This window comes from Falco naumanni, chromosome 8 (genome assembly GCF_017639655.2).
Source record: "Falco naumanni isolate bFalNau1 chromosome 8, bFalNau1.pat, whole genome shotgun sequence".
NCBI lineage: Eukaryota > Metazoa > Chordata > Aves > Falconiformes > Falconidae > Falco > Falco naumanni.
The window spans coordinates 35,891,484-35,917,798 of NC_054061.1; the positions used below are offsets into that span (position 1 = coordinate 35,891,484).

The 26,315-nt window shown below is 48.1% G+C and overlaps 1 protein-coding gene across 1 annotated transcript; it reads right to left on the reverse strand.

Annotated features, from left to right (window-relative positions):
* Window positions 1-16,883: 16,883 nt before the first annotated feature.
* On the reverse strand, window positions 16,884-22,814 carry INHBB (inhibin subunit beta B). Its single transcript, XM_040605168.1, has 2 exons — window positions 22,251-22,814; window positions 16,884-19,649 (listed from the first exon to the last, which is right to left on the reverse strand). The coding sequence occupies exons 1-2, from the start codon at window positions 22,651-22,653 to the stop codon at window positions 18,874-18,876; spliced, it is 1,179 nt and encodes a 392-aa protein (XP_040461102.1). The 5' UTR covers window positions 22,654-22,814; the 3' UTR covers window positions 16,884-18,873.
* Between the last annotated feature and the right edge of the window lie 3,501 nt (window positions 22,815-26,315).

Consider the following 26,315-nt stretch of genomic DNA (forward strand, 5'->3'; position numbering starts at 1 on the left):
AATTCCAGAAACCCGAGTGCAGTTTCCACTCTAACATATATCTATTGTTTATAACTAAAAGCTGAACTAATTTAACTTAAAATTAATTTTTAAACGCTGGCAAGAGGCTTTGTACAGATGCACGTTTCTCCTTAGCCTAAGCTTTTTCAGGTGCAGTTCAGACTTGGGAACTTGGAATAAACCTGATTTACACTGCAGTAGATTGCATTTGCAGATTTCACATCTGAATCCATTTGATTCATATTGAATCTATTTAATCTGCATTTTTAGTCTTCATTCCATGCTTTCTATGTCTATTTAAGTGTTAAGTTCTGTCCTACTCATACAAAGAAATTCATACATCCACGGTAAAATGACAAATACAGGTTGGGGTTTTACAACTCTTCCCCAAATTCTGCCATGGAACAAATAGTTGAAATCACCACCAAATACACTGAGCTCTTTCCTTACCTATTGAAATTACTACTGTTTCCCAACAATGTCTTTCAAAATACTTTACAGTCTTTACAAAAGCTGTGTGTAAAAATCTGGGGGAGGAGAAAAAAGCAAAATACCAAACAAGCTGTGTTTCCTGCTTTAACTCAATTTCTTTGTCGTGGTCACACCTCCACTGCACTCCTTTCCTTAGATGCTGGCCACCTCCACCGCATCTCCAAAAGCCTCCTGTCTACATTATTGTGACTGGGATTTTAATTTTTGTCTCTAAACTTGATCTCTTGCTTTGCCATTTCCTCTAGGGTCAGTTTTGCTCCTCCAAGGCAAACGAATCTTACTCCTCACAATTTCAGATTTTTTTCTGTGAGTTTTTGACACTCCTTCAACCTTGCCTTCAAGCATCTCTTTCCATGCCACTGTGGCTCCCTACCCCCTGCAAGAAAAATACCCAAACAAAAACAACAAACAAAGATACAGTGTGGTTTCATCATCTTGCAAACCCCTCCTTCACTCTGCTGGTCTGAAAGGTAGAAGTTTGAGTCTTGGAGCACCTTTCCTTAGGAAACGTGAACTTCAGTCTTCCCATCCTCAGCCTTGAACAGTCATCAACACCTGCACAACAGTAGATCCACATTTCTCTTCCTTAAGTCCTTCTGCAGTCCCTATGATGCTGGACCTCTTTAATCACTTCTACTGCATCTTCTTATCCCCTTCTTTCTACCCTGCCTCCCCCACTTCCAGTTTCTAAGAAGAAGGATCCCCTGGGCCTTCATCACCCCTCTGAGCTGCGGGGGGGGGGGGGGGGTGGGTGGGGTGGGGAGCACAATACCTGCATGCAGGTCTAGCAGGATAACTGCCCCGGCAGCCGCTGCTGCATCAAGCAAAAGCCTCAGCCTCTGCCTGGCCGGGTTTTATGGGTACGGGAGCTCAGCATGGGTAGAAATACCTTCTTAGCTTTCTCTGGAGCAATCCTTGTTGGCTCTCTCACCAGTCATTTTGGGCCGTCCTTTCTGTCTGATCCTTTGGCCTTTAGCTAGACCTTAACTTCACCATTCTAGATCCTTTGGGAAGAAACTTGCAGATGCTTCCCAAATAATCTAAAACGCAGCCTTCTCCGAAAACCTCTTATAATGTCAGTAGGATAACTATGTGTCAATTTTTATGTATGCAGCTTTGATCCACCAGCCCCTGCAGTACAGGATTCTGCTGCAAAGATCAATTGATCATTAACGACATTTTGTTCACAAGCTCTTCGGGAAGGCACCATATTTTGTTGTCTGCCTGTGTAGTGCCTAGAGCAATAAGGTCCCTTCACACCATAACAGTGTTGATAATATATACTCCCAACTGCGCTAGGTGCTATACATACATACAGTGACACATAGTAGATTGGTGTTACCACTTTTTTCTTTGTTGTCTGCTTGTCTAGGTAACAGATGATCACAAGATAGAAGAATAAATGACCCTGCATTATATATTTTTGTGTCCCAAACACAGTTAAAACCAATGCATATTTGTAAGCAATTTGGAGAAAGGATGAGACACTACTAACGGAGGTAAGCTGAACCGCAGTAGAAAGTACAAGCACAATATCATCAAAGGTATATCTAGAGTAATTTGTAATATTTTCCAATAAAACAGAGATTTTGTTACCCTGTAGGCACTGAGATGCAGTAGGATACCCAAGATACAGAGGAAAAACAAATACTTTTCATTAGGGCGTATAGCAGCAACAGTAGCAGTCATACAACACAAAAAAATTGACCTCCAGTTTACCACGACTGGGAGATAAGTCCCCAGGGTTGAGGTATCTACTTCTACCTAGTGTCTCTCCATGGGCCTCTCCACAGTGGAGTAGGAGATAAAGCAAATATCCCTCTTTCCTTTATTAGAGAACAGTTGTTAGGCTGCTTTGGTTTTGCTGTGGAATAAACATTAATAAGCTCTATAGGCAGAAGCGCTATCCTAGCGGCACACGTGGGTGCCCACAAGTTAGTACTACCTTCTCGGTGATAGGATCCTATTTGGGGGTCAGATGCAACCAAGCCTCAGCCCTCTCCCAGGTTCCTCTAACACAGCCCATGCAGAGCACAGGTCAGGCTGCAGAGAGGCTCAGAGCTGCGCTCGCTGCAGCACACGCAGCCTGCGAGAGACCAGGAGCACTCTCACCATGCCCAGCATCACCTTTGGGAGCAACTGGCCAGCATTGCCTGCAGTACAGCCGAGTAGCACGTACTCACTCTTCCCAAACTCCTCCCAAGCATGAGATCAACTCTTCATTCTTACCCAACGCATAGATGTTTGCCAGAGATTAAAATAAACATTGCTGTGGTTTCTGTTCACATCAGATCAGGAGGATTGTCAGGTGCTAATGCTTGACATGGAAGCCCCATCTGCAAATCTACTTCTCCCAGCTAATCCTTGTCTCAGGGTATTCTTCTTAGGGTTTTTCATATATTTGTGCCATGGCTGTTCTTCCATGATGCCTTTCACCCAAAAGCGTTACATCGCAGTCAAAGCAGCAGACACCAACAAAACCCTCAATTCAGTAGTTGCTGCGCTGCAGGCCAGAGGTTAAAAGCAAACCCTGCTGGTACCCAACCCTTCTTAGCTGGCTGTAGGACACCTCCTGAGCTGTGCAGCAAAAACGGATCTGGGATTATCTCTGTCACCAGAGTTACCAGTTTTATTGCTTTCCCCTCACCCTCCGTTCCTGGAAGCAGGAGCATGAAAGGTCTCACACTCTAGCAAGTCCAGCTCCCCATCTACAGCAGCCTGCAGCAGAGGGTGTGACTGCACACCTCTGCCATTGTCAGTTCTTGAGGAACATCCCCATGGGAAAGGCACCTGTGCAAATGCAATTCTCTATTTGATGCCCCGACCACAGAAACAAAGCTTTCATTCTTCTTTACAACATGCTGGCTTTTCACAGCATGAAAGGGGGGGGGCAATAAAAAAGTTAAAATCTTATCTGAACTGAAGCAAATGCCAACTCCAGGCTGCTGCTTTCTTCAAAATACCTTCATACACACTTCTCTCAGGCAAGCAAAGATCTTTCATAAACACACAGAGGCCTGCTTCTGAACCCATTACATCGACGTTAAAGAGTAATGACTCCAGCAGAGGCTAAACCAATGTAAAATGAGCACAAGTGGGATAAGAATCAACCCTTCATTTCAGTCTCTGTGTAGCTCTTTCCCCCTCTCCTTACATAAGCCTCAACACTCCAGGTTCAAGGCATACATGCACAATATTTCTATGCTATCCTCAGTAACGTGACGAGTTATTACAGAGCCCAGGGAAGCTCAGTAACACTGCTGAAACAGTGCGTAGTTTAATGGCTTGAACAGCTTCTCTGCACTAACATCGTAGTGGGAGTCCCCCCAGACCCCCACTTTGTACCCCAATTAATACAACCATGCTCTGCAACACTGGCCTTTTTGTCCAGGACACCTTGGCACCAGCACTGCTTAGCTGACTTGAGACATACCCAGGTTCTTTCAGGTGGTCTGCAAAGCTAACTTGCCCTTTAAAAGTTCGTGCTTAGTACCTATCAGATCTCCCTCATTCTCCATTTCAGTCAAAAGCTCTAGGCGGAAGCATCCTGAACATTTTGCAAGGAAAATCTGCTCAGAGACAGTGATTCCAGGTGCACGGGCTTTTGCTGAGTACAGCATTATTTGGGGTATTCTCTGGAAAAAAAATAAATCTACTTTTACAGTAAAAGAGCCATTTGCCATGTGCAATGCGCTGAAATACTTTGCCACAGCAAAGTCTGGTCTAAACATGTTGTTGGCCAATAAAAGGGGGGAAACACGCTGCCAGTAAACATTTGCGTGGTATGTCTTTGAAGGCTTCAAGGCAGACTAAATGGAATAATTGTGAAGACGTATTATTTATAATACAACAAATCTTCCCCACAAGATATAGGTCTCCATTAACCTAGTACCCAACTGCTTTTAAGTGCATTTTTTAATGTGTTTACCCTGCTAAGGGAGTTATGTTTTATTATCTCCATTTTGCATTTGGGGAATTGAGGTACTGGGAGATTAATAGATTTGCTCGAGGTTACATAGCAAATCTCCAGCAAAGCACAAACGCAGACCAAGTGTCCCAGATTGTTGTTCTCCACTGGATGTATCCATCGATATGCCAGGACACATTAAAACATCAAAGGTCTCTTGTGATGTGACTTTTTCCTGTATTAAAAAAAAGGCCGATCTCATGCAAGCAAGCAACATTGTGTTGGAGTCAACAGAAGTTCATCTATTTATGTGAAAGCTGAAGCAAGGTCTGGAGCTGTTGTTGGAATATCCTCATTTTTCTAGCTATCCAGTGCATTCAACCCAAACTCACAAATACCTTTTCAGTGACGAAACCTGCTGCATCTGGCAAACAACCTATTCACTGATAAAGGTTCACTGACACAGCCTTACATTTTACGTACTACCATCTGAAGTCAGATACTGCTTTATGTCTCCGTCAACCTTAGTGGAACTGCTGAGGGGGTAAGCTTTTGAAAGTCTGCCCATGTACCAAAGCTGTTGAATGTGGATTTGGGACCCTTTCTATGGGACAATGGTTTTCTGGATTGGTTGGTTTGGTTTTCATCTTGACTTATGTGAAGAAGTGGTGGGAGACAACGTCCAAATTTTTCCACAGTGTCCTATACCAGCAAGACTTTGGGCAAATGGTTTTATGAGATTCAGTAGGATAAAGCCTCTCTCCCCAAGTTAGCCTCCCTGGAGACGAGACCTGTAGTGCTCTCCAGCCCATGGTGAAGTGTAGGGAACTGGGAATCCTGCAAGCTCCCCTCTCCCCTATTCCCCAAATGTCAGCTTAGTTCCTTCCTACAACCCTTCCTGGGAGAAAAATACGTCAACCAGTGCAACTAGAATGTTGTGGTTTTGAAGAGGATGATGTTTCCATTAATTTCCAAATTTCAGTTTAAACCTAAGTATAAGTGGGATTTGAATGAGTAACAGGGCTGATAGCAATGGGAGTAGGATACTCCTTGCCACACATGCCCTTGTCAGCACATAAACTGAGATGCTGTAAAACCTCCCCGTCCCACCACAAAAATAAAAAAGAACCAAGTGCTTTGCCTAAAACATCTTGGCCAGGGCAGGCAGTTGTGGGAGCTTAGCCTTGGAAGTGAATAATCTAAAAGCTGCCTTTGGAGCAGCAAAGTGAGTTGCACCAAAAGAGTTGTACAGAGAACGTGTGAGACTGGTGACCTGTTTCTCAGCAGCATCGACTGCGGGCCCACTGTAGCTCACCAAACGTCAGTGGCAGAGCTCAGTAAGTTTTCTTTGCAAGTCATCACACCTAAGCCAGCCTCATGACTAGAGCAAGCAAGATTTAGTCCTCGCTACGAAGCTGCCACTGGAGAACTGCTGAGCAGGTTCAATTTAGCGAGCGGGAAGGACTTTCTCACAGCGGGGGCAAATTTTATTTTCCATTTAAGATCAGGGATACTCACAGGTGAATGGCAGCAATGAACCTCCAGGCTGCTCCATGCCTCAGCTCACTTTGAATAAGGCTACCCCAGGGAGGGAAGGTGGTTTCAAGGCAAAATACAAAACCAAAGAACTCTGTTATCCTTATCCTTCTTCACCAAGGTAAGCCTGACATGCACAACATGATACTCTGCCTCCAGCACACAGACCAGGCTGCTCAAGACACATTCGACACCCCCACCACTTAAAGATTATTCGGTACCAAATGTTCGCCAGTGTTTTGAACAGCTAAACAATGAATTTTCCCACTGCCTCTCCTGCTAATGACGAGCGAATAAAGAATCCCCTAGGGAATTTCCCTTCATCTGCTCACGAGTGCCACTTCGCTAGTCACATTTATCTGACAAATCTTACAGATGGCTTGGCACAAGCTTGCAACAAGCACACCATCTTTGGAGCTGGGATTGGCCGCCCGAGCCACGCGACGCTTTCTGTGGCAAATTGGGCAAGCCGGCAGCGGAGCCCCATACCGGCAACCGCTGCTGGAGAAATACCCCCAGCAAATTCACAAGCTCTTCCAGTGCCGCTTCAGCAGAAGACACCGATGAAGGTGATGGCATTTCTGACTGCAGCCACCCCATGAGTCTCTTGGCATAGTTGTGCCCTGACCCAAACAGAAAGGTATCCTGGAAAATGACTCCCATCAAGTCATTTTCCTGTTGTAATTGTGCTGAATGCCTTTCCATTAAAGATTATTTTTTCCCGTTAAAATAACGGAGAAGAGAATATAAAGACCCATCTGCAGACCACATTTTCAGAGAGGGTCTTGTTTGTTTTCCAACATTATCTGCAAAATGGTTGAGTCTTTCAAGCTCTTTCCAGATGTGTACTCTCCTCATGCTATGTACCCAACTCTAATTCCAGTTTGAAAGCTGTTTGACTCCAGCAAATGAATAGCAGGATTTTAAAACAGATACAAATAGTAAAACTAGGGCTTTGTACAATCCCATAGGTACTATAGATGGGGCTGTCCAAACACAGACCCTTCTAATCCACCAAGAAAATGCCCTTAAGACCTGTTCAGAGTCAGACTTAAACCCATAAAATCCAGGAAATTCAGAGATAAGCCTGGATATCTGGACTGATATTCTGTCCTCAGTTCACCTTACTGGGTAGATGTTAATGAATGCATTTGTTTATTCCCTACAGTTCTATGCAGGGAATATCAACAATCTGATATTATGGGAGGAGATGAAATTTTTTTCTCCTGTATGTGTTTGTGTAGGAGTTGCTCAATATAATTTATTCTCTTTCACAATAAGACTTTACAGCTCCTCGATCCTTTCAGAGCTATGCAAGGTCTGTCTTGTAAAGCTTCAGAGAAGAGGCCTCAAAGGAAAATCAGTTATTACAGGAAACGGGGCTGACTTTCCATACTCCACAGTCTCTCCTTTCCATTCATACTAAGCTGGCATTTCAGCACAACACACCATCCAGATGCATTTCTCTGAGGATCTGAACCCAGAGCTTCACAGGCAACACGAGACCAAGTTCCCCATTCTGGACCGGAGGAGAAGCGGAGCAGAGAGCACCGCTGGAGCGGCCACACGCCTGCCGCAGCAACGTGCGGAGCAGAGTGGTCACACCAAGTACGAGCAGGCAAACGGCCGCACCGGTCCATCTAGCCCAACATCCAGCCTCCTGTAGCCATCAGCCAGCCAGAAAACAGTAGAAGCAAGGCAACTACTTATGCCATTTCCCTCACATTTCTGTTAGCCTCCAGCTATTTTCAGATCAAGGTATTTCCTAAGCCAGCGTGGTTTCTAGCTACTTAGTAATCCTCCATGCATTTCTGTACACAAACTCGTCCCAGTCATCCTTTGAACCCTAACAAACTTTTAGCCTCCACAGCCACCTTTGGCAGCGAATTCCTTGTTCTCTATGCAATTGGTAGTGGACACATCTCCTTTGTTTGCTTTGAGCATGACTTCTGGTTCATTTAATGATCTTAATTGACTTACTGCCGCAGAACAAGCAATCCCTGCCCACCTTCTGACTGCTGCCTTGCAGAATTCACCCCTACCCCTCCAACACTTCTTCTTCAGGCTAAGGAACTTAATTGTTCCTCACATGGAAGCCATTCAGCTCAGCATTTTTATCTTCCTCCCAGCTATTCCAAGGCCTGCTGTGTTTGAGATGAGCCGTCCAGAATTGCTTGTGCTATTCCAGGAAGTGGCAAATATGGCTGAAGTATAAACCATCTTTTTCCCTTTCCTTTTGAGCTCCCAGTACAACTCTGAATTCACACTCAGGAAACACTCTCTTTCCCATGTTAATGGCAGTACAAAGTAGCTAAAAGGTTTGTCCTTAGCTTTCTAGGAAAACCCTGAAGCAGAAGGTAGACCAAAATCTCCAGGGCCTGTTCCAATGCTGGGAAATCTAGCAGTACTTTCCAAAGTTTAGCCTTAGCCCTGGTGACTTGGCCAAATCCCAGTTTGGACAAAGTTCACTTAAAATTTTTCAAGGTGTATGAAGCAGTCTTAAATTCAGTTATAAAATTCTGCATGGCACTACTCTTTCACCCCAGCGACAATGGGTACCATGACCAATACATAATTTGGGTCCAGAGATATTCAAGAACACGTCTGAGCTTCCAGGTATGCTCTGAGCAACACAAATCCCAAAGCCCTGACACATTCAATCCAGAAACTACAACTGTGAAATCTGCTTCCATCAGAAACATTATACAAAACCCACGGTCACAGCCATCCTTACTCACCTAAAGATCTTCATACATCTTTGCTGCTATCAGCCTTTCTTCTCTCCCTGTCCTCTAATATACAATACAAATAAATTTAGCCTGAGCAAAGACTGCTGCAGCATGAGAAGGCAGATGTGGCTGAGACTCCATGAAGTCTGCTAAATGTTTTGCTATTGCCAGCTAATTTGATACGAAAGATATGCAGATACTATTGTGATGGGCAGCCCTACAAGCCCGTAGGATAGATAAAACTTCCATTTATGACAAAATTCATCCCTGGTAAAAATGGCACTATTCCATCAGAATCAATAAGGTTGCACCTGTGAATGCCAGCTGTGAATTGAGTCCATGGTTCTCAAATGATGTAAAGTGCTTCAGGAGGAAAGATGCTATATTTAGGTGCCATATTATTGCTATGTAGACATTTTCATAACCCCTAATTATGGGGCTTTTTTTGCAAGCTCTGTAGTATTAACTGGATTGGATAAATATATAATTAGAGAGTGTTTCAACATGCACACTCTTGATGCTAGGAGCTTTATCAGCTCTTTCTTTTCTTCATGATCTGTTTTGCTTTTCTTTTAAAGCTGTTTCTATCAATTATGGCAAGATTTACTCAGAGCCCCAATAAAGGGTCACTGCAGACGTCCCAGCAGAATAGAAGAGAGCTACGTTTATGTTCCAGAACTCTTCTGTTTTCCAGAAAGGCACCTCTGGGTTGTCACTGTATAAAAACTTTGCCAGAAGCTAAGCTGATCAGACAGAAAAGGGGGTGGGGGGGGAGGAATACAAACCACTAAAACAACAACAGAACAACAGCAACAAAGAACTTTTCAGATGTTCTCCAACTCCCTTCAACAGCTTCCACAGAAGATCTGTGGAATCAAATATTTGCTGGATCCTGCTCCTCTCTCCTGCCAGAGGACAGAAGACCCAAGGAGGTCCTTCATTTTCTGCATGGTGCCAGGGATGCAAAAATGGCTTCAAATATCTCTAGCTAGGTAGATACACCCCTGCCTGAAAGAAAAAAGCACCCTAACAAATTACTAAATTGGTTGACAAGAAAAAGGCAAGTTACCTCGTTTCAGCATCCTGCTTTGTCAAATTAAAAGATAACATTAACATTTAAATCTGACTAGTCCGAAGTGGGGGGTTGGGGGGAAGAAAAAAGTAGCACCAGCATTTTCCTTTCTAGGTGTTGTTGAAGCCTGTATTACTGTTTATTACTAAAAAAAAAAAAAAAAAAAAAAAAGCCTTAAACAAATACACTTCTTGTTTTTCTGACCAGGCCCAGCCAATAAACTGTCAGATTCTCTCAGATGTGTTTACGAACATTTTCCTCTTGCACGAGCTTACATCCAGTGAGAACGTGAAAAGCTAAATTACAAGTATAAACACTTCAAAACAGAAGTTAATAACAGAAAGAGTTAAGAACATTTCTAGAGTGACACGATACGGATGCTGTATTATTAAACAAACGGCTCACAACGGTATTATGACATGAGTCATAATGCCTGATGCCGTGAACATATTGCAGAAAAGAACAATAGCTACCATCACCAGCTACGGAGCTACGCAGAGCACGGCAGCGGGAGCCCAGCCACCAGCGGATCGAAAGCGAGGGGTCTGTCTGCAAGCCAACGGGATCAACGCGCACCTGGTACCAATAGGTGCAACTGAACGGAAGCTCATGGAGTTGCAGCATCTTTGGCTAGGCCCTGCTATTGCACCAAAAGTACTACAGGCTTTGCTCTGCGCAGTCTTGCAGCCTGTTTATGACTGTAATTGACTGGGGAATTCCGATTCGGTAGGATTTTGAATCCATTTTCCACAGGTGTGAGTAACTGAATCTGGCCCTGCATTAACACCAACAGATTTTTAAGCCCAGCAAGTCACAGAGCACATCTGAATTGTTGCAACGTTCAAAATCATCACAAGAATGTCTGCCACAGACACAAAACTGGTGGCCAACTGCACATGGACTGGTTTGCCATTCCTTTTGTTCTTATATCTGGTAACGGTGGACTGCAACTAGTGATGCTGAAGAAAAAGATTACTGCAAGAGCTGGTACATGCACACGCTCGACAGACAAAGTATGGAATCAAATCCTGGGGTGCACTAACAGCACGTACGTCCCATAATTAAAAGTCTATTTGTGGCACACAGAGCAGAAAAAGCTTTCATTTGGGGTAAAACTTAAACATAGCTTTACTTTCCCTGCTTGATGCAGTAACCCAGTTCAAGGGAATATGGTCTGGAAGCAACATTCTTCAAGATTCACATCTACAATCGTCAAGGGGAGGGGCAGGGGGAAAAAATGAGAACAAAGTAAGGGAAACCCACCCATAAAATGAAATACAGGGCTTGATTCATTGTCACACACTGTTAATGTAGTGGTTCGACTGCTGTGGTGTGCAGCTAACATAAACAGAGCCGGCTTAAACCCTAAGTCTCTGTGTCTATCACATCATTAATAAGAAACACTCAGCACAGAGACTTAGGTGGGCTCCAGCCTGCCCAGGTGCCGCCCAGCAGCTGGCAGCACCGGGAGCACAGCCCCTGCAAAACGCCTGGCCAGGGCCCCAGGGTATTCCGGCTCTTTCTCAGCTTCCACAGCAGCACTGGGGATGCCGGCAGCTATCCTAAAGGCAGCCTCAAGGTTGCTCCGAACTGTGCTAAAGACCAAACCAGCTTCTGAACAATTTCAAAACACAGGTTGAGCAGAAGCGGTTTGCTGCACTCTCTTGAACACAAGCTTGGCTGGAGCCCAGCCACATCTGAGAACAGGCTGCCTTCCCTTCAGCCGTTGCAAGGGTACCGACATACCACATACTTGATGCAAGACAACATACTTAGGATGAAGTACCCAGAAGTCAAGAAATCCACTCAAAACAGTGGGTAGCTACACTGTATTACCTCCAATCTATCATCAGGATCCCCCTAAATACATTTTACTGCAGAAGCATTAATATGGCAGGAGTTGATTTGCTCAGAGAAAGCCTTGCGTTTCTTGTCTCTGTGTGTTTACACATAAAACGCACGCTCACCCATGCAAACATGCCACCCCAATCAAGCCAAACATACACAATGCCTATAAGACATAAATAAATACTTATGAGTCACAGATAACCACCTCATAAATTACATGGTCTTACAAAGTATCACTGCTAAAGATAATTCATACAATTGGATACAAAACACACATATACGACTCTCATTAAGACAGATAAGAGTTGTTTGTTTCCTTTCACAAGAGCCCAAGGCCTTAATTTACAGGGTCTTGAATTATTTTATTTAAGCTTGGAGTCCCACAGCTGTAGGTCAGTTCCAAAACCTGGCCCAAAACCAAGACATGAGAAACCAAAACTGATTACAGAGAACATAGCGAGTAGGAGATTAGATGGGGCAGGGGGGTACTCCAAAAGTCCGAGAGCCCAGTTTGCTCCAGCTCACAGGAGTCAGACCTGGTAGCATCTATACACCTTTATTCTCAAACAGATTTTGCTCCAGCATCCACCTCTCCTACCTCACTCCTGCTGCACTGCCCACGACCGGCTCCCCCATCGCCCAAGCGAGGAGCTGAGCTCCAGCCGCAGGAAAGCACGGCCACTGCAGCTTTTCCACAGCTCGTGACAAACTCTTCTGTGGGAACAGGCACAAGCCACTCCATCCAACAAAGCAACGAGGGACAAGATCAGCCCTGCAGCCTCTGCTTGGGCAAAGCCTAAATGCCACTTTGGTACCACTTGACTGACACAGCCCAAACACGGCGTGTTTGTTTTGCTGACACATAGGTTTAAGTTCGCTCCCCAGCCACATCTTCTTTCCCCTTGGATACAATAGTCATCTTCATAGCACTTATTATAACATATTGCAGCAATAATGTGCAATTATCCTCAAAAACAAAGCAAAAGCTCAAGATAAAAATAACAGGCACTGAGCACACTTACCAGCTGGAGGAAGGCAGCACTAGCTGCAGCCTGCTACAGCACAGCCATTTTAGGGCTGCAGCTGCCTCTCCCGGCCCGATTTCAAAGGCCAGTCCGCAGGAGGACACACCGGGAGATGGACCCTCTCCAAGAACAAGTCCAAAGTGAGAAGCAGCCGGCAGCGGCCAGGCTCTGCAGAGCTGTCATTAGGCAGCAATGTGCCTCACCTGGGGTCTGTGCACTTTGCAGCTGGATTCAATGATTGCATTTGGGCCAGGCAAGAGCTCGAAATGCTCAGCACCTGGGAGGGCTAGTCTTTGCCTTAGGAGAGGTCCATCAGGTGGCCAGCAGCCACAGCTGTCATCCAGGGTCTTCCCTGATGGTGACGCCTGACCTAGAGAAAGCAATACACCCCTCAGGTTTTCTTCTTGCCTGTTTTTCTGTTTTGCTGGACGTGCTTACTTCGACTTTACCCACAACAGACTCTTCTGACCCCTCTATTTCCAAGCTTTCGTAGCAACATACCCTGAAAGAAAATTATAGCAGGGAAAAAAAAACACAAAACAGTTTCAAGGACTACAAAGAGGCAGTCTATGTATTTAATAAGAGTAACAGATTAAAATTCTCAGCGGCAGATCACAAAGATGGTAAATCTGATCAAGTATAAGGAAGCTGTATGTGTATCTCAGGTCTCTGATAGCTTCAGAGATCTCTCAGGTTATATGACGTGTGTTGAAAAACCTGACATCTCTGCTTCGTACAAGAAGCACTGATTAGAGCTGCACACATTCAAGGAGGGCCTCTGTTGAATAGAATTGGCCAAATCAGATTAAAAACCCAATATCTATGATGAAGGCTGCAAGCTGACTGCTCGGTGAGGCTCCACTGACGTGAACCAGAAGTTCCTTGCATGTGGTCAGGCTCTAAATTTGATACTGGAATTTAAAAACAAATTAAGATTCCCATGTAATACTGACTTTTTTTTTTTTTTTTTCCCAGAGTAAAAGATTTTACAGCATGGAATGCTAGATGCAGCGGTTACATGAGTCCAAGTAATTGTACCAATTATATAATTTGATATAATTGCACTAATTACATAAACACATAATAATGAAATATAAGTTATTCCAAGAGCTAAACTGGAAGAACATTAAAGAACCTAAATCTGCTCCCACTTATTTTAGTACAAATCAGAAACAATTCCCCTGAAATCAATGAAGTTACCCAAATAAAATTGGCCCCTACCATTACAAGCAGCCAGGTAAATCCATCTTTTGGTTCGAGGGTATTGACTGGACAAACAAATGAAAGCTGCTGGGGTGTTTTCTACCCATGCGGATTGCTGATTTCTGGCCAAATTCCAGTGTATGCAGGGAGATTCTCCTTGTGTTTGTGACCAGGTTAGGTGTCTTCTCCTCTTGTTCTGACCTGTCACTCAGCATCTGTGGGTTTTACTAAATCTTTTAGCTGCTGATTCTAAAGAAGGAAAAATATATTTTTTTTCAATACTGAGAATGAGCTAGGCCCAGTCAGGATTTCAAGAAATCCAGATTCAGATGTGTCTTCAGACACATTGGTGCTAGCCTGAATTATATCTGCCAACTTCAGGAAAACTACTGTATACCAACACCAGTATTAACAGAAACAGACTCTCTTCTTAGACAAAAATTTGTATTTCTGATCCATTTTGCAAAATGTTCTTCAACTCTTCACAGTAGAAGCCACCCCAAACAAAAATTATTCTTAAGAAGGATTCATTCAGGGAGGGGTTTCCCCCCTTCTGCCATGGCAGGGGGAGTGCAGCAATTAATTTCAGCTGCTGACTTCACCTCTCACAATTAACAAAGCAAAGAAGGTGAGAGCTGGCAATTTTGAAGCAGGTGTCTATTATGTGTGGAAATACGTGATGTATGCAGAGTTAATCCACCAAGAGCTCTGTTGCACCACATCGTGACAGTCACCCTGTTCACACCATCGTCGTTAACAGTAGTGGGAGGTCCAGGCACTAGGACCAGGATTTTGCCTGTGTTAGAATATTTCAAAGGATGAACATTTTCCAGCCACAGAGATTGATTCTGCTGCATGATAGCAGACACTGATTTAGCATTTAAAGGATCAAATTCAAAGCCTATCAGCAACAAGAGAGACACACCTTGGGGTGGGGGGTGCTATGAACCTCTCCCAGCTGTTTCTTGAGATACAGTACCTAACCTGGCATAAGGCAATGAAACTGGATGCTCAGTTCTACAAGGATGGGAATGACAGATGGGAAAATAAACCCCAACATTTTCAAAAAGCAGCCATCAAGCTTGGAAGTCTCATTTTTCATTTTGCCTGCTTTCAAAAATGCAGGAGATGGAAGCTGCAAAAAGTGGTATTCCTGCAGCCCCCTGCAAAAACCTGGAGAGAGCAGTAGCCTTTGTCACACCTCTGAAAAATCAAGCCCGAACTGTTCCAGATTGATCCCACAAAATTAAAGACCTTTTAAATTTCATTTCATTTTAGCCTTGGAAATCTGTGTGACAGGTTGCTATTGGCACCAGGACTCAGGAATACCTCACTATCTGCAGCACTCCCAGAGCAGTGAGTGACTCCACGCTGCAGAAAACTCAAAGTATGTTCTGCTCGGATCAATTTCCAGAGACTGTTTCACACAAAATAAAAGGACCTGGGAACCTGGACTACAGTCCAGCTCTTCCCACTCCTGGCTGATGCTCCTCACATCATACTGATTCATGCTCTGGTTTGTGTATCTGTTTCTGCCCCACGAATGTCATAGCTGTAAAAGGGGGAGCAGGGAAGGCAGGACAATCGAGCTGTGAAAGTTTTTTACTAAGCAAAGGGTTGTTCTTTGCTGGCCTCTGCGAAAAAGTTCAGGACCCTGGGTTTGCGGTGGGATGCAGCACACAGCCCATTCCTGCCCCCTGCTCGTGGCCAGCCCAAGCTCGTGGCACCCTGGCTGCTGGCAGCTCCCTGCTCCCCAGAGCTGCAGGTCCAAATCCCATGCCAAGACGCTCTGTTCTTCTCCTGGGAGAGCACAGGAGTCCCACAGTCAGACACAGGGCTTGACTTCAACCCCAGAAACCAAACACTCGCAATTAAGAACGAAACCTAAACAGATCCAGCCTCCAGGGCCTTGCATTTCAATGGGCAAGACTTCTTAATACACCCTGTTTTTTAAAGTGCAGCCCGGTCTTACGCGTAATGATGGTGTCATACGAGGTCAAATGTGCCTTCAGACTGAAGGGATGTGTATTTGCCACTGAATTCAAGGGGAATTTATTGAACTCGGCAGTAGCACAGTTGACCCAGTGAACAACAACAGGGAAGAAAGCTGCTAAGAGATGGAGCAAGAACAGCGAGTGGTGGTGTTGACAATAAAGGTGGTGTTTAAGGTGGTGAGAAAGCTATGAAATGTTCAAAAAATTTGATCTGGGGGACAAAGTGCTGCACAGGCAGGCTGTTGACAGAGCCACAGCAAAGTGCTCCAAGAGGTCTCCCAAAACAAAGCTGTTTAACACCAGTGCCTGGCTTTGGGGAGTAGCGGGCAGAGCTACACTCGAACGTGCATTGTAACTAGAACCCATCACGAGTTGCATGAACTTGCTTCTTCAACACTTTCCAGGTCTCAGGGTCGGATCTAGCGTTTGCCAAGTCAACAGAGGTCCTTCTGTCAGCTTCAGATGGCATTTGCTCAGGTCTCCGGGAGGAAGAATTTATCTGTGATGATCAATGAAATCAATATCTGGATATATGCGCAGCTGACAAGAATTTCTATGAGCATTTGTCAACATCTGGGGGGGTTGTCAGTACAGGGGATGTATTTCACTCAAAAACCTCTCACCTTGGTGAAAAAAAAAGGTTCCCCAGACTTAGTATTGACCTCTTTTTCCTGGAAGTGCTTTCCACAATATTTTTTTTACCTCTTGCAACCAATCAGGGAGTGACCTAGACAAGAAGTTACATTCCTACACGGCAGGTGAACCAGGAACTCGCTGTAAATGACCTGCAGGTATGCGGAACAGCGCGCTCCTGCGCCCAGAGACCTCGCACTGATGCAGATAGAAAGAAGCAGATGCTTCCATGTATAGACGGCAATAAAACTACAGTGTAACATTTTTAGGATCGCAGCTGAGCTCTCAGACAAGACTTTCTGCAATGACTAATACGACTACAGTCTAATGCGACAGTTCACTGTCTGCAGCCCCATTCAGTCCTGAAAGTAAGCAAGTTTCTCCAGATGTTACACACTGAAAAAAAAAAAAAAAAAGAAGAAAAAAAAAAAAGAAAAGCACATCCAGTTTTCAATCTTTTTTATTTATTTAAACTGTACACAAATGTAAAATACTTCAACAGCAAATCTAAGTGAAAATTGTTTGGTTTAAATTATTATGGAACAGAACCTAAAAGAAACTTTATTAAATAAACATAAAAATTGGATTTAAAGGATGCACATATTGTAAAGTATTCTACAATAGTCATTTTTTTTCACTCTACATTCCATGTGCGTATGGTATAGAAAAGACACTGAATAGAACAAACAGAATCCATTTTGTACCCTGAAACAATTGGTAGGCCTCGTGAGGGATTGCTCAGTATGACTACATGATATATGATGGCTTTGCCATCTCATAAAAATTATAACTAATATGTTGGCCTCTTTGGTTCCAAAATTTATGTATAATACATTTAACTGTATTCATTTTTTGCTGCTATAAAAATAACATTTTTTTTCAAATGGCAGTTTTTTGACTAATCATGCAACTAAATCAGTGCAAACATTAAAAGCAATCATTCGCTTTAAAAAAGAAGCAAAAGATTTAATTTCAAGTATAAAAAAATATAAAAAAGTCATATCATAAGTCCAGTTTTGTCTAGTATGGGTCAACACTTTAAATTGCATAGCTCATGCGGCACCTGTTTACCTAGATAGTGAGCAAAGATAAGTGCACTATCAAGTACCACTTTTCAAGGCATTGAAATTTGCAAGTGCTATTATACGTGCATTCAAGCAGTTTGCAAGTGCTATGCTGTATCATTATTTTCTGATCTTTATGGCCATCCTTGACACCTCCTGGTAAGGAAATTGAAAGCACTCTCCTCTCTCCTCCTTTCCAAGACTTGTTAAAATGTTCCTCGCCTGTTATTAAATGCACTGCATTTTTCAGAATGTCTCCACTCTGTTACTGTCACTCCTCTTTAGGGTTCATTGGTTTAGCCGTGGTGGCAGTTGCTTGTTTGCTCATCCTCTACGTGACGCGTCCTTGCCGAGTCCCCCGTTGAAGAACACAGATTGCAACTTCGACTTTTTGTTCTTCGAACAGTGAGAGATGCCAACGGTCAACACAGTCCAGATACAGTGTTGGATCCCCTTTCCCAAGACACAGCGTGTGTAGCCATCCAGGGGTTGCTAGTGGGCAGTTAAAGCATTGGGTCACACCAGCCCAGCTTGTGACTTTGCAACAGTCGGGTGTTAGAAATACAGCAGTTGCTTATGCGTCTGTCCCCTTTTCTCTCTCTCCCTGATGGTACCACGAGGTTCCTTACTGGAAGTGCTGTAGGAAGATGTGGGTATCCGTGATGTTTACATTTAGATAAATTTAAGTTAAGAGGAAGTGATCACCTCCCAAGGCAGGTGTCCTGCAGCTTTCCATTAGACCTAAGAGGTGACAGTCGACTTTTTCTTTCTTCTTTTTTTTTTTAATTTTTTTTTTATTTATTTTCTAAATTTGGTCATTTCGACACCTGTGTGCAAGAATATGTCGTGTTCTCGCAGTCTGTGCTTTTGCCTGAGCAAAGGGAGCTCATTTCGGTCTGGCTTCGCCGGCAGGCGGGGAAACAGCTGCTCAGCCGTTCACTCGTACTGGCAGGCATTTAGGTCCGTCGTCACTGGTCACTGACTTTCTGTGCTCATGTCCCTTTTGCGAGCTGCCTCGTGTCTGTGTGTGTGTGTGTGCGCGTCTGAGCGCGTGTTTGTGTGCGTGCCCACGTTTCGTGTGTGTGTGTGTGTGTGTCTAAGATATTTCATAGCATTAACTTATAAGTGGTAGTAATATATAAGTGTCCAAGATCCACAAACTGCCACTGTCCTGACACCAAAGTGAAATTTTTTTTTTTTTTTTTCTTTTTTTTTGTCAAACTTTTCCACAGTGACTTTCCAACACTGATGCCTGGATACACAGTGAAACTTCCTCCAACACCATCTTGTACGGTAATGTTTCTCTCTCTCTCTCTCTCTCTCTCTCGTCCTCTCTCTCTCTCTCCCCCCCAAAAAAAACACACCTTAAATCAAGCACAACCGCATTCTTCCACAATCATATTGGGAACGTCCCTTTTCACAATGTTGTATTCATCATCAAAGTACAGCATTGACATTGTGCTAAGTTTGGTTGGAATGCAACAGGAGTTCACGGTGCCCGGGTTCAGCCCCCGCATTCGGTACTGATTCACGACGGCGGTGTGAAAGGAGGAAGCCGACCCCGGGACGCCGGCCAAGTAGGCCGGGCAGCTCCCTTCACAGTAATTCCCATAGTAACCTGATGGTGCTATGATCCAGTCATTCCACCCAATGAGTCTAAAGTCAATGTAAAACTGTTGCCTGCAACATAGATTGGTCCTGCCATCGCACTCCAGGCCTCTTTTCCGGATCCTGTGTTTGTTATCGGCGAGGCGGGCTTGCACCACTAAAAAAGGCCGGTGGGATTCCTCCCCGGGGTCCACATAAATTGGCAGCACTGAATACTCTTCACAGCCCTCACATTGAACATCCAAGTTCAGTCTCCTTTCTCCTCTCTCAAACAGAGCCTGGATCGCCTCTGTCATGGGAAAAGTGTGCCAACCACTTCTTTTGAGATCAACTTTCTTTTCAACCACATTCCACTTGTTGCTAGTGTCCGGGTCTTGGAAATAGACTTTGACTCTTACTTTTCGCCTGCTGCCTTTCTCTAAGACATATGGAAGCAGCTTCAAGTAAAGCCACAGGCTGGCTTGAACGACAAACAAGTTCTGGTTCCCTTCATTCGAGATGAAGAAATAGAGGCGGACTCTAGATGAGGCCAGATCGTCTGCAAGATAAGGAGAGATCAGCAAGATTAAGTCAAAAAGGAAACGTTAGCTTGTGTGCCATTCTGGATTCAGGGACAACACTAGAGCACAGCAGATCGAGGGAGCGGCGACGGGGCTGTGCCGGCCAGAAGGCACGCACTGAATCAGATATCCCCAGTTTGCAATCAAAGTGAATTAAAAAGGGACTTCCCACAGCAACCTTCACCATCGGGCCGTAGTCAGAGGTCTCAGATCCACAGTCACCCATCAGAGCTCTCCAGAATACGGTTTCCTTGCCGGCCAGCCAGCTTTAAAGACGCCATAGCAGCACCTTGAAAAGACTGGCACTAGAACTCTGCTAGCTCGTCGGTTTAAGAATAGTTGTAACTTTCAGCTACCTGCCAGTTCTCACGGGGAGAGCCCTTTCAATAACCACTGCAACGCCAATGCCAAACCAGGGATATTGTTTCAATTTTTCATGTATTCTCATCACGGTTTGAGAGAGAGGATTCACAAGACAGAGGGGAAAATATTTCAGTAATGTGCCTGCTCATCCAACAGATCGAGCTAACCCACACTCAGCCCGGTAGAATATCTGCTATCATTAATCGTTTCGGTCTCTGCCTTCCCCCCCTGCCTCCCAAAACGATAAACTCTCATCCAAGGCAAGGCAAGGAACCGGTCGCTTTCGCTGTAACGCTGTTACTGACTGTTCCCAATACGATTTTCAATAACAGCAGAACTAAAGGAGCAAAATTGTCACGGCAAACCAAATGTCACCAAATGTCTGACATAACCCCTTAGTTGTAAACAGAAAAGCCTGCTGCACGGAATGTTTCAGAAATACCAGTGGCCCTCCTGCAATTTTGCACTACAAGTCCTAACTAAATTTGGCGTAGGTGATAAATGTGCAAGCTGGCCTTTATGGCGGAGACTGTAATCCTGGTCCCCGAATCAAAGCCTCTCAATCGTTATTTAAAATTATTGCTGGAAAGGCAGTTTCTCATCTGCCCTTATCTGTTTCACTTCTTTCTGTGCAGAGCCAAATGTAGATTTCTCTTCCTTTTCTTTTCCTAAGAATCTTTATTATTTTTGGCAATCTCTGAATGGGATTTTTTGCGTAGTCGGTGTCTTCATTTGTTACCCTAGATGCCTTTCAAATGTGCCTCCAGGGCCCATTCAGTACCTTGTAATATTTCAGTGACAAAAATTTTCACTGTGTTTGCCTACGTTTTACATAAAGTCGATTTTGGAAGTGTTAACAAAAGCCAGCGATTGATTGAATACAAATGGGAGTACAAGCCCACCCCAGATCTCCCAACAACAGCCTATTAAAAAATAATAAACCCAAAAATGTACGCTAGGAAAGCCTTTCGCGTGTTAGTAAATACACAACTTCTTTATAAACTGTGGTGACAGTGACAGAAAAAGAACAGTACGGTGCTGCTACACCGATCCACATCGCTTGTGTTGTGTGAGATTGTGTGCGCCCATAAATTTTGTATGTGAATGTAACAAGCGTATGTATAATGCAACAGATCCCATAGATACTGTAAATGTATATGCCTTTGGTAAGTGGGAGGGTAGATAAAGAAGATGAGTGGGCAGTATACAGGATAGAAAGAGATTTATTTTGTGGACAAATTATGTATAGATGCCACAGGAAGATAGAGAGAGGGGAAAATGAACTGAGTGACAGAGCAATGAAGGAAAGGAGAGATGGGCAGATAGACGGGAGAGAGCTAATTTGCAGAGTGATGGTGTTACAGCCAGATGTGCAAAGTTCACAGGCACAGTGGTTGCCTGGACAAACTGCTGGAAAGCTACGCTGAAGGGATTCAGCGACACATAACTGCAATGGCTGGACAGAACTGAGATGGCTGGTACGGTGGGGATGGATGGCACAGCTAGTAAGTGGACTGACGGACAGAGAGGAGACAGACACACTCGGGAGGAGGCTGCATGCAGTGGACAAACAGACAAGCCCAACACTCCGAACGAAAGCTAAATAAATGGGAAATGAATGGAAAGGGAGGACGGGCAAATGCAAGCCTCAACAGACAGCCGCACGCAGCCAGCCAGATGAACGTGCAGGGCAGGCAGCAGAGGCGAGGGATGCGAGGGATGCGAGGGATGGAGTGGGACAGGTGGAGGAGGCCGGTGGGACGCCAGGGAGGGAGGCGAGCCGCGGTGCAGCTGGAAGGGCAGGAGGGCCCGAGAGAAGCCGGGGCACGGCGGGGCTCCGCAGGGAGCCGCAGGGCGCAGCCCGGGGAGAGCCCCCGGCCGCGGGGCGCACACGCCGAGGGGACGGGGAGGCGCGGGCAGGGCCAGGGCCGGGCGCTCGGGGTGAGGGGGCGCGGGTGCGGTGGGTGCCCCGGCAGCCAGGTGCCCGCAGCGGGCAGGGGACCGGCAGCGGGGCCGGGCAGGGGAGCGGGCCGGGGTCAGGCGGGGGGACGGCGAAGGCGCGCAGGAGGGCAGGCAGGGCGAGCGGGGGGACTGCCGGGGTCGGGCAGGGGGACCGCCGGGGGCGAGGCGGGGAGAGCGGCGGGGCCGGGGGCTGAGGCAGCCCGGGCAGGGGAGAGGGCGCGGGCGGCGGGGGCGCGGGGCCGGGCGGCGCCCACCTGTCTCGGCGAAGCTGATGATCTCGGAGACGGGGTCGTGGGCCGGGGGCCCGGCGCTCGCCTGCCCGTCCAGGCTGGGGATCTCCACGCGGCCGTCCTCCCGCACCTTGCCGGCGTGCAGCTTGCGCAGCGCCGTGACCATGGCCGCCTTGGGCACGGCGTGCGTGATGTTGGGCCGGTCCCGCATCTGCAGCCGGCTCAGGATGTGCCTCTTCACCGCCTCCAGGAAATCCCCGTCCACCTTGCCCGGCTCCTCGGGCCGCCGGAAGCCGCAGGAGGTGCATGTGTCCTGCGGGGCGCTGCCGGCGGGGGCCGGCGGGGTCGGGGTGGCCGCGGCGCCCAGCAGGAGCAGCCCGCAGGCCAGCAGCGCGGCCAGCACCCCCCGGCGAGCCGCCCCGTCCATGGCGGAGGAGCGGGGGGCCGAGCTGGGGGCCGCCCCGAAGCGCCGCAGGGAGCCCGTCTGCAGGCAGCGCCGCTCCGTGCGCTCCGCGGCGCGGAGGGGGCGGTGGCAGCCAAGCTGGGGGGCCGCAACCGCTCCGCGCAGGGGGGGAGCCACGGCGGAGGGAGGGGGCGCCCGGGGAAGCGGCGTGTGCCGCCGGGGAGGCGGAGGGGGGGAGGCTGCACACGCAGGCACCGAGGGCGAAGTTGGAGGGGGGGGTGGGGGGGGGCAGCAGGCTTGGCGTGCACGGAGAGCCCGGCTCCACGGGGGAGGGGGACGGCAGCAGGTGAGGGGGTGGCTGCGGAGCCCGGGGAGGAGGGAGGGGGAGCGGGAAGCGAGCCGGAGGTGCGAGGGGAGCCGGGGAGCAGGGGGGAGGCGGCGCCGCGCTGCCCCGGTGCCCCGCGCCGCTTCAGAGGGGCATCCCCGGGCGCAGCCGCTCCTGGTCCATCGCTCGCTTCGGCAGGTCCGGGCGGGCCGCGGAGAGGAGCTCTTGAGTCCAGCGTCATTGAGGGGGGTCAGGGAGATAAACGAAGCAGATTTATATACAATCCAATTTATAGCCTGGAAGGAGGGGGGGGGGAGAAAATGCCACTTGTACCCCCCCGCCCACTCCGCCCCCGCAAGACAACAATCCACAGGCCGTGGGTGCAGGTCTCTGAGCAGGTCGGCTCCGCGCCGCTCGGTTGTCCCCCGTCAGCGCCCGCTGCTTCTCAACGTGCCATCAAAGTTGACCCGGAGCATAGCTGGGGAGGGGGCCGGGGGCGGCGGGGAGGGGGTACGCGGCTGGCAGCTCCACAGTTGCGAGTCTTCGCCCCCCACCGCCCCGCTTATGATTAGCGAGATGCTTTTATTTTCAAAGCGGCGCGGAGGGTCCGGAGTCCGGCGCGGATGCGACGGCGGCGCCGGGCGCGACCCCCGCCCGCCGGCAGGGCACCGTGCGCTGCGCGGCCGCGGAGCGGGGCCGCGGCTCGATCCCGGCGATCCCAGGAGAAGCTGCACGGATCCACTCGGTCAGACCAGCTCTTCAGCTCGCTCCCTCGCTCGCTCTTTTTAAACAATATCTCTCTTGTTGGTGGTTTGGGTTTTATTATTATTATTGTTATTATTATTTTAAGTGTGATTTTTGTTGTTGTTGCTGCTGCCGCTGCCGCTGCTCCAGTTAATCTGCCTCCCTCTCTCTCTCCTCTCTCTCTCCCCCCGCGTCTTTTTGATCTTTCGCTCGCCTTGTGCTGGCTTGAACGCTGTGTTTTGTTTTGTTGTTTGTTTGGTTTGGGTTTGGGTTTTTTGTTGTTGTTGGTTTGGGTTTTTTTTTTTTTAACGCGTCTGATGTTCCTTCTCGGATCCGCAGTGGAAGGTCTCGGGGAAGCGGCTCTCTCCTCGCTTATCTTCCTCTGATCTCCTCCTGCTAATTTTCCCCCCCTGCAAAATCACGACATTGTGGCACTTTCTACTGAAACTTTTATACAGGAGTTAAAACCACGTGGGAGCTCCAACCTATAACAGAGACGCCATGGGTTCCTCACTATTTAGGAGATTAAGTTAAGTCTTTTGCCCCCTGGGCTATTACAGTAACTTCCTGATGTGGAAATATTAACTATGCTGTTTCTTTAACTCCCCCCGTCCCCTCCCTCCCTCCCGGTTCCTGCAAACACACCCACCGCGCACCGGCCGCGGCCCCGGCCCGGCCCCCGGCCCCGGCGGGACGGACGGACCCCGAGCGGCGGCAGCCCCGGCCCCCGCTCCCGCCCCGGCCGGGAGATGGATGCCCCCCCCGCCCGGTGTTCCTTGCCTTTTAAGCACTTGAAAGAAGAAGTCATTAGAAAGTTTACCGTCGGGTTGGCTTTGCGACGGGGCGGGTTTCTGTTTGTTTGTTTGAATGGGCCGGGTAATCGGGGCGGGTGCCGGGAGTGTGTGTGTTTTCCGTGGGGCAGGAGGGACGCGGGCGCGGAGCCTGGCGGAGGCAGCGCGGCGGGGGGGCGGCCGGGGCGGCGGCGGGGGGAGCCGGCAGGGGAGATAACGGGAACGCCGCGCTGCCGCAGCCGCGGAGGGGAGCAGGCAGCGGTGTCGGTCCCGCCCGCGCCCCGGGAGCGGGCTGTCCCCCGCGGGGCAGCCTCTGGCTCTGGGGGGGTCTCCGAAGCGAAAGGCGGGGGGGGGGGGGGGGGGGCTGCTATCTCCCCCCCACCCCATGCAGGGGTCAGGAGAGGCTCCCGCCCAGCTCCCCTCAACTGCCGAGCCCGGGGTCGACCGCCGCGGCACCGGGGCGTCCCCGCGAGCCAGGCTGCGCCCCCCGCCCGGCGGTACGGCGCCCGCCGCACCCACCCCCCCACCCCGCGGGCGCGCCCGAGGCCAGGCAGGCGCGGGCGGGGCAGCGCAGCGGCGCAGCTCACCTGCGCGTCCCCCGGCCGCTGCGCGCTGCCCCGCGGCCCCTGCGCGCCGCCGCCGCGGGCAAGGCTGGGCAGAGGGCGCCCCCTCTGGGCCGCGCGGGGAAGGGCGGCGGGGCCGGGCGGGGGAAGCGGCGGGGGCAGGGGCAGGGCCGGCCCGCCGGGCCCGGGCAGCGGCCGCGGGAGCCCCGCGCTGCAGTAACGGGCGGGGGCCGGGCCGCAGCTGCCCCGGGCCGGGGGGGAAGCGCCGGGCGGCCGGGTGGGAGGGGGCGGGCCGGGGGAAGCCCGTGCTCGGCGCCGGGCAAAGGAGCACCTCGGGCTGAGCCTCCCGCAGCCCAGGAGCGGGCCCAGGCAATGCAGCCGCCGGCTGCTCGAGTTTTTTTTTTTTTTTTTTTTTTTTTTTGGGGGGGGGGGCTTTTTTAACAAAAGAAAGTCTATTTCCAAGAACGAAATTAAATCTTAAGACCTTCATCTTTTCCATTGAGCTCAACGGTGGTTTTCAAGGGGCAGATGCTGGACACGCAAATTTCAGCTGTGACAGCAAAGAAGCCCCCTCTGCTCATTTCAGTTTTTAGACAAATAAAACTTCTCATATGTTCCTGGACTGCCCACACGTGAGCTGTAAGTTGTCACTAATACAAGTGACGCAGGAGTACAGAGGGTCAACTGGAGGATCAGCCCATTACTGTCCTTTAAGCATGGAAAGGATAAATGCTATTCTCATCATAAATATTTTCTTTCTTGTTCTCTACTGCAAAAGGAAAGACACCTAGTACTGTACTTCCAAATCACCTTTCAATCCCAATCTGATTGTTCGCCTTGGTTTCAATATAAACACGGTCTAACTGCATATACAGCACTGTGAGTCAAATCCTCAGTATCACTGGAGCTACCCCGGCGGGAGATCAGAATTAGATACAGTATTTCCTCCCTGCCAGTAACAGGTTTTGAATGGAAAGCCTGGAATGTAAAAAAAGAAATAATGCTAAAAATCCAATCACTCTGACATCCTGTGAGCTAATAAGAGCACGTGAATTCAACAAGCTTAGTACTTCACAGTAATTAATTTGACAGCGAAGAGCTAACAAGAAAACAACAGGCAGAGCAGTGATGACTGGTTCATAGAGGTCACTGTCAAACAAGAAATAGGTGCAAACACAGTCCCTCTCCCTTTGAAAATAACTATTTCATTGCCCCGCTGAGAATGAAATGCCACAGAGGGAAAACATCATGTCTTCAGTGGGG